Source organism: Oryctolagus cuniculus, chromosome 10 (assembly GCF_051225735.1).
Source record: "Oryctolagus cuniculus isolate XC-2025 breed Fujian yellow rabbit chromosome 10, ASM5122573v1, whole genome shotgun sequence".
Taxonomy (NCBI): domain Eukaryota; kingdom Metazoa; phylum Chordata; class Mammalia; order Lagomorpha; family Leporidae; genus Oryctolagus; species Oryctolagus cuniculus.
Genome location: NC_142876.1, coordinates 111,930,845 through 111,939,425, shown reverse-complemented (window position 1 = coordinate 111,939,425; position 8,581 = coordinate 111,930,845). Strand labels below are relative to the sequence as shown.

The 8,581-nt window shown below is 47.2% G+C and overlaps 2 protein-coding genes across 6 annotated transcripts in view; one reads left to right on the top strand and one right to left on the bottom strand.

Annotated features, from left to right (window-relative positions):
* The window catches only part of LOC127492357 (uncharacterized), a 112,053-nt gene that overhangs the window by 69,069 nt on the left and 34,403 nt on the right, over positions 1–8,581 (top strand). The gene's annotated exons all lie outside the window — the stretch shown is intronic.
* Positions 1–8,581, bottom strand: part of KBTBD12 (kelch repeat and BTB domain containing 12) — a 64,907-nt gene that overhangs the window by 45,198 nt on the left and 11,128 nt on the right. For both annotated transcript variants that reach the window (XM_008260321.4, XM_070051012.2), the window contains 2 exons: positions 5,019–5,289; positions 2,871–3,021 (listed from right to left, as the gene is read on the bottom strand). In XM_008260321.4, coding sequence (XP_008258543.3) covers positions 2,871–3,021; positions 5,019–5,289 — 422 coding nt within the window. The remainder of the gene's footprint in view (positions 1–2,870; positions 3,022–5,018; positions 5,290–8,581) is intronic.

The window sequence follows — 8,581 nt, the reverse complement described above, 5'->3', positions numbered from 1 at the left end:
TCCCGGTTGCCCCTCTTCCAGGCCAGCCCTCTGCTGTGGCCAGGGAGTGCAGTGGAGGATGGCCCAGGTGCTTGGGCCCTGCACCCCATGGGAGACCAGGAAAAGCACCTGGCTCCTGGCTCCTGCCATCGGATCAAGGCGGTGCGCCGGCCGCAGCGCGCCGGCCGCGGCGGCCATTGGAGGGTGAACCAACGGCAAAGGAAGACCTTTCTCTCTATCTCTCTCTCTCACTGTCCACTCTGCCTGACCAAAAAAAAAAAAAAAAAAAAAGTATTTATTTTAGAGCAAGAGAGCTCCCTGATCTGCTGGTTCACTTCCCAGATTCTGGGCTGAACTCAGTCCAGGTCTCCCCACAAGGGCGGCGGGAAGCTAGTTACTGGAGCCATCCTGCTTTCTCCCAGCGTCTGCATTAGCAGGAAGGTGGGAGTCAGGAGCAGGGCACTGCACCCAGGTCCTGTGAGATGAGACGCAGGTGTCTAACCATTGGGCTACCCACTAGCCCCTTCCCATGGTCTCTGCTGAGGAGTTTCTAGTCATCCAAACTGTTGTTCCCTGGGGAAGGCAAATGTTTTTGTCTGGCTACTTTTAGGATTCCTTTTTTTGCCTTTATTTTTCGGCTATTTGTGATGTGTCTGGGCATGGATTTGGTAGATTTATTCTATTTGTGGCTTGCTCAGCATCTTGAAAATGGAAGCTTATGGCTTTGTACTTGGAAGGGTTCAAGTCATTATCCCTGCAAGCCTCTTTCTCAGCCCGCGTCCTTGCTCCTTGAATTCTGGGATTGCAGTCACCTGAGCAGGAGAGCTTCTGGAATTGTTGCACAGCTTCCTGGGGTTTCATTCCGTCCCTTTCAGTACTTTTCTGTCAGCCAGACTGCGTCGTTTCTGTCGGTCTCCCTTCACATCCGCTGCCTGTCTCCTGTGCCGCCTCCAGCCAGCTTGAGTGGATCTGAAACATCTTTTATTTTGGTGATGGTATTTTCAGTTCTGAATTCTCCATTTTTTTTTCTTCTATTTCTTTGTTGGGACTTTCAACTTTAGCATTTATTTGAAGCATGTTCACAATAGATTTTAAAAATATTTTTAGGATAGTTGCTTTAAAGCCTTTGAAAAAGAACTGTAGCACATTTTCATGGTCAATTGTTTTTTTTTTTTCCTTGTGAGTTAAGAGTTTTTAGACCCTTATTGTATGATGAGTGATTTGGGATCATACCCTAGACATTCTGATTATTACGAGACTCCGGGTCTTATTAAATCCCGGACAGTCTCTCCCTTCCACCCCCTCCCCCTCCTCCTCCTACTGCTTACTTTCCCATGATTCTTTCTCTATTTCACCCAATGAAGTCTTAGAGGTCCTTTAAGATTTACCTGTTCTCATTCATTCCGTGGATGTATGTTCATGCCACAAAGTGCAACCTAATAGACTCCAGGGTGCCTTTCCCCGAATGATTTACCAAACAAGATGTTATCATTTCTATTGCAGATCTAGCTTAGCTTTGGTGCCGTATTAGGGGACATCTCCTTCTGGTTCACTTGGTGACATCACTTTCAGGCCACCTCCCACTGTAATACAAGAGGTGGCCCTCGACCCCCTTGAGTTATATGCTTCTCCTAGGCAACCTATCAGAACTTAGGGCTTATCTCTTCTGGGCCTATGACAGGGCAAACAGTTATAATGAAGTAAGAGAAAAAAACTTAATTATCATAAGTGACTTCCATAACTGAGGTAGTCATACATTATACTGCGTAATGTTCTTGTTCTTAAAATCCTGAGACAATGATTAATACTTAAGTACTTGAATTATTTTGCTTCATGCTGTGCAAACAGTCAAGGGATAATGGCCTCTCTTTAGTAAAAAAAAAAAAAAAAAAAAAAAAAATCATTTCTATTCAATCGCTCGCTTGGTCTGCTTTCATCCCTGACTTCCTGTTTTTCCTTTGCCAGCTCTTTGCTGCCCCCCCACCCCCACCCCCACCCCCGTTTTTGCCTGTCAGCTCTCAGTGCAGATGGGATGAAATAAGGAAGTGGCATAGTTATCATTTCACCAGTCAGCCTCCTGTCCCCCATTGCAGGGTTGGGGGAGGGGAACAGAGAGGGATCGGACCTAGAGGAGCAAAGGGCTTAATGAACAAAGAACCCGAGGAGTAAAGGCGGGGGGCGGGGTGCAGGGGATGTTGCGGAGTTGTTTATGCCCAGTTTGCTGGAACCAAATCGAGGTCTTTCTTAAATCCCTGCTGATTAGTATAACACCGCATTTATTCAAGAGATAAGGAAGACATACATGAGGCAGGCAGGGGTTAAACCACCTGGGACCCCACACACCATACTGGAGCACCTGATTGAGTGCTCCACTTCCAATCCAGCTTCCTGCTAATGGGCCTGGGAAGGATGATGGCCCAAGTGCTTAGGTGGCTGCCATGCACGCGACAGACCTGGATCGAATTCCTGGCCCAGCCCTGGCTGTTGCAGGCATTTGGGTGGTGAACCAACAGATGAGGACCCGTGTGACCTGCAGGGTGCTCCCACCCCTGGTGCTGTTCCCTCCTACCAGCAAAGACAGTCACAGTCCGGAGCCCACGAGCCCACGAGTTACTGACTGGCGGTGGCCAAGGGCTCTTGTTCCCACCCAAGTGTATCTGCGCGGTACTCCCTGTGTGCGGGTGGATCGCTACCATCGCTTCATCCCAAGGCACCTGAAAATGCCCTAGCAGTAACTGCTCTCAGTAGGAAGTCAGAGTTTCATTTAATCTTATTTGAGCTCTAGAAAAGAAGAAATGAAAGCCAGCGTTCGGCCAGCCGTGCGTATATCTGAGCTGGGATGGAAGAGGAGGGGAGACTGTAGGGGAAAACGCCAGCTGGTCTCGTCTTACCCAACACGTAGAGCTCGCCGTTGACCACAGCCGTGCTGAAGCGGTACTTGGAGTACTGCATGGGCGCCCGCTCTCGCCACCGGTCCTGGCTGGGGTCGTACTGCAGGAGTTTGTTGCTTAGTCGATCAGGTTCTTCATCAGGAAGATCCATCTGAATGAGACACGGCAGCCTCTTAGCTGTGTGAGCATCGGCGCGGCCAGCAGGGCTCTCAACCCAGAGGCGGGGCTGCGGGGACACAGCCAGTGTCGGGGAGTTCTGCTCTGCCAGCGCGGGGTGAGCCGACAGCTCTGTAACCTTAGCGGTGAGACAGCTGCCTTTTTTTTTTTTTAATAATGCATTCGTAAAGTCTCAAAAAAATGAAACCCAGTTCTCTTGACCAGTATTCAAGCTATAATTTGATTTCACCACTCTTTATAGTTGGGGATTTTAGTATGAGAAACTAACTTGAATCACTTATAAGCAATTTTTCTTTTTCTTTTTTCTAATTCATATGGAATGAACTTGCAAGAACATTTTAGTGTTTTAGTAATTATTTTTACACCATAATGATGACCTGTCTATCAATGGTCTAAATTCTGTTTTCAAGATATATGAATTAATATAATTTATTTGAAGTTATTTCATATACTTCTTAAGTATTTTTTGATTTAGAGACAGAACAAATTGAGTAACTTTATTCTTACACAAAAACAAGTGGTTTCTCCTACTCATAAACTTCAGGTTAAATAATGTTTTTTGCATAACGTGTGGCTGGAACTTTATTTGACTTCAAGCTAAGGATTAAGAGTTCATAGTTTCTCTTTTTTGGGGATGTGAATGTTCAAGTAAGGAACAGTTATGAGGGGCAGGCCTTGGCTTTGTGGTTGGTGCCATTCGCAGCGCCCTCACCCCGGGCTGGCGTGCGTGGGTGCCAGTCCTGGCGCTGCCTCTGATTCCGGCCTCCTGGTCATGCCCTCCCTGAGGGACAGCGGATGATGATTCAGACAGCGGGGTTCCTGCCAGCCACGTGGGAGACCAGGACTGAGTTCAAGATTCCTGCCTCCCGGCTGGCCCACCCCTGTTACTGTGCGCATTCAGGGTGTGGGTGACCCAGTGCACAGGACAGCTGAGCCGTTCAAGTAAATAAAACTAACTGGTTAATAAACTTGAAAAGTCAAAGATAAATAATTATGAACATTGCACACAGTTAATTTTAGTTTACTTTAAATGTGCCAGGTTATCACTCGGGTCTGCTCACAGCACTATGCTATCTTGTACTTACTGTGTTGTATCAGTACTCAGATCAGTAGCAAAAGCCCTTGTTAGGCTCTAAGTGTTCACATGCTATCAATTAACAAATATTTACCTTATGGTTTCAGTTTTCCATTCTTTTAATTTAAGCAATTCTTATTTTAGTAAAAAAACCACAAAGCTTATAAATTGTCTTTGGAACTTACTCTTGCAAAACTAACTAAATAATGGTCTTGAAAAAATTTAATTGCAAAGAATTTGTCAGGTTTCTGTACTAGCTGTGATGAAATCCACACCTTTTTTGGATAGATATCACAAATAAAAAAATCTACTTGAACTCTGAGTTTTTAAAACACGTAGGATATATTCTCCGTGGCAAAATTCTGAGTTTTTAAAAACAGATATGATACACTCTCAGCGGCAAAGCCGAGCTTATGAAATGAATGAGAATGTATTAGTGTTATCATGAAGCAAATCTGAAGAAAGGAGATAATATAGGCAAAAAAAGAGACTGATTGTAAATTCCCCGTGTGTTAGGTCAGGTTAGGTTAGGTTAGGTTAATGTGCACTGCGGAGCCTGGACGGCCGGCGCAGCGAGCAGCCGCGGGGCCGGCCGCGCGGGGGCGCCCGCGAGCAGAGGCCGCGTGGGCTCCGCGGCCGCCATGTTCGGGCTCCTCTCTGCCGACGCCCGCGCTTCGTGGGGTCGGTTTTCGGGTTTCCCACCCAGGGGAAGGATTTTGAATGTGTGCAAGGCTCGAGAGTGGCTTGTGCCTGGTCGCACGGCTGCTGAAGTGGAGCCGGCGTCCCGCCTCCCCCGCAGCCTGCTCCCCGCACACCTGCACACACCCGACCCGCCTCCACCCCTTAGAGCCTCCCGCCACACGGACGCCCGCAGCCCCGTCCCGCAGCCGCTTCACCTGCGGGGTCCAGCCGCCGATCACGTACAGCTTCTCCTTCAGGGCCACCGCCGCGTGACACGCCAGCACCAGGGGCAGGGGAGCCACCCTCCTCCAGGCGGCGCGGTCCGCCGAGTACTTATCAACGCAGTTGCTGATCAGATACTGGTTTTTAACTTTCATCTGCCCTCCTATGACATACAGGTCGTTACCGACGCTGCCCAGGGCGTAGAGCTCTCGATATTCGGCTGTGCACAGCTTTTCCCAAAACTGGTTTCCTCTGTCATGATACCTGTAAGTGAGAGAGAGGGAGAGAGAGAGGGAGAGAGAAACTGGCATTAGCATCGACCTGAAAACCACCGACCCCAGAAATACTAAGGCTTTTGATGCAACACAGTGGTATAAGTTTGCCTTTCTCTCTCTCTCTCAGACTGAAGAACAAAATATAATGTACTTAAAAATGATTAACCACACCTCTCTGGAGAATGCTAGAAAAATTGTTGGGTAGGAAGTCAGATATGAGCTTATGTGTGTGTGACAAAGCCCTAAAGAGAAGATGTCTATGTCCAGCATATGCATCTTAAAGTCATCCGGATAATGTTTCAGGGGCAGCCCAGTATTTGCATCCTGCCCTGCCCCCTTCTACCGGATAACCTGCCAGGTGGGGGTCCCTGCCCCTTCTGCCTGATAATCTTCCAGATGTAGCCCAGTATCTGCATTTCAAATACCCTGCTCCCATCCTGATTCTCCAGGGGGTCTTGCTCACCCTTCCTCTAACTCAGGGTGGCGCCAACCAGGCTTCCTTCTGTCTGATACCTTCAGGGGGAAAACTCAGGAGTTTTTTAGTATTTACATCCATAAAGTCTTTTGTTTCAGGAGGAGATGTATGAATACAAAGACCCATCTCCTTAAAAACCCCCAGCCTCAACCAGACTGCGTGCAGCCCTCTGCCTCTCTGCTGAGCTGCCTGCCTGGCCTGCCCAGGTGTAATCTCTCCACTCAGCCATGTAACCCCGCTCTCCCCCCGTCCGAGCGACTGGGCGCTCTCTCTCAGGTCCTGTCTGGAGAGGTGCCCATCCGTTCTTACGGATGTCCCTTAACTAATAAACTTTGCTACTTTACTTCCCACTGCTCTCTGTCTCACGCCTGAATTCTTTCTTGTGTGAAGACAAGAACCCTGCCATTCACCGGTAACAAAATCACACATGGAAAAAGTAAACATTATCCAAGACTAGCATTTGTTTGCTAATTCTGCAAAAACCAAGAGCACATGGTAAAGGTTTTAAGCAAATCATCTACAGTTTTACCATGAAAGAAGAATGAATTAAAAAAAAATTTCCAATGCCTTATTCTGTGTGCAAGAGACGTATCATCACTTTAATAGTGCAGTAAAAAAATAGCTTTAGGGCCGGGGACCTGAAAGTCTCTCCAGTTCAGAATTTCTAACTGGATAATGTAGGAGATGCAGAGTTTTAAGATTGTTGTAATTCTTACTGGCTTAAAACTGGGTCAAGAACACTGTATGAAAACTCACTTGTAGATGCCTACTGGGCATTTAACGCCTATTGTAATTGAATAGATATGGTAATTTTGGTAATTTATTTCATGAATAGTTATATCGTCTAAGACGACCCTTGGGAGGTAGGGCCGCCAGGGTATCTGTTCTTGCAGTGTGCTCTGGAGCCCAGCACACTAACTGATGGTCTGTGTTGGGGGTGGGGTAGTAGAACATGACACAGTCCCCGCACCTGTGAGTAGAACATGACACAGTCCTTGCATCTGTGAATTGGTGGCTTTCGGTTGTCCCGACTCAATGATGAGTGTGAGACGAAGTGAAGTGCTCACTGGGACAGTGGGATAAAAGTCCTGAAGTTAAGATGTCCCAGAAAGTATACCTGAACTCAAAACTAACAAAGCACAAACATCAGGAAAACAGGGCAAGTAAGACAAAAAAGTTACTCTGTTTGGAACCAAATGAAGAGATTTTGATATAGGGATTTGTACGGAATGAATTAAGTGTAGACTACTTATCTTGTGCTAATTGTGTGACAGTTAATCATGTTACAGGAGTTTTTCCTCATGGTTCCAGGCCAAACCTCCGTTCTTCATGAGGTGAGATTTTACCCCAGGCTTGGCAGCGAAGTGGGAAGGTGTGCTCTCCTCTTCGGGATAACGCCTGGGTCGTCCCATCTGCATGCAGAATTCTATCCAGATTTATGATGGCTGCCTTCTATGTAATTCTAGACAGCAAACCAAGTCCTGGAATCACGGGTGATATTTTACCACTATTGTTTATTTACTTAATTATTCGAGAGGGAGGGAGGCGGGGAGAGGAAGAGAGAGAGAGATTCCACTGGGTCATTCCCCAGATGCCTGAGACAGGCGGGCTGGGCTGGGCTGGGGCTGTGGCTGAAGCTGGGAGCTGGGAATGCAGACCAAGTCTCCCATGTGGGTGGCAGGCACTGCCTTGAGCCATCACTGCTGCCTCCTGCAGTCCACATTATCAGGAAGCTGGAAACAAAAGCTAGAGCCCGGTACTCTGGTTGGGACACTGGTGTCTTAACTGGGAGGCTAAATGCCCACTCCCTTCACCAGTGTTTTTAATTGTATGGATTTTAGAAGAGAAGGGCTGATTGGTTGCCTTTTGTGGGGGCTCATGAAATAAAGCCAACTGAATGAATGTATATAAATAGAACTAAATAATGGGTTTTGGTTTTCTGAGCCGCAGTTTAAGAAAATAGGCTAAGACTGAAATACATTCTGTGAAGGCTGGGGAGTATAGGTTTGCTGGGTGACTTGCCAGGCTGATTTTGGTTTTAAATTTAGAACTGAAATTGGGGAGAGAAAATGCTCAGATAAAACTAAAAAACTTATTGTTAAGAAAAGTGGATTTGACATAACAAGGAGCCACAGTGACCGGAGCGTTCGGTGTTAACGGAGGTCGGCAGTTCAGGCAGTTCCTGCATCCTCAGGCGCTCATGTGCCAGCGAGCGGCAGGTGAACAAAGCAGAGGGAGAGGTACAGCGTACTGAAAAGACACAGCCCAGCGGACTTCTAGTCTCCTTCAGCTTTCAAGTCAAGAAGAAATGGGTCAGCATTCTACAAAAGTGTGTGGCAAATGGAATGAAAAGATAGTCTTGTGTTGGCGCAAAAAAATGTTGACATCCATGCAGAGGACACGTCTCCAAAAAGTATGTGAAAAATGTGCATCATCAAGAAACCATGCATGGACTTTACAATTTTTTGCACCAAAACAAACATGTTTTACTTTTTATTTAAACATTTATTGGAGAGGCAGAGAGAGAGAGAGAGATAAGTAGACAGCCAACCAACAGAGATCTTCCATCTGCTGACTCACTCCTCCAAGGCCTCTAATGGTTAGGGTTGGGTTGGGCCGGGCCAAAGTCAGGAACTAGACCTCAATCCAGGTCTCCCAGGAGGATTCCAGGAACCCAGTTACTTGAGCTTTCTGCTGCCTTCCAGGGTCCACATTAGCAGGAAGCTAGAATCAGGCACCAGAGCTGAGACTTGAACCCAGGTAGTCCACGTGGGACATAGGCATCCTAACTGCGAGGCTGAACACC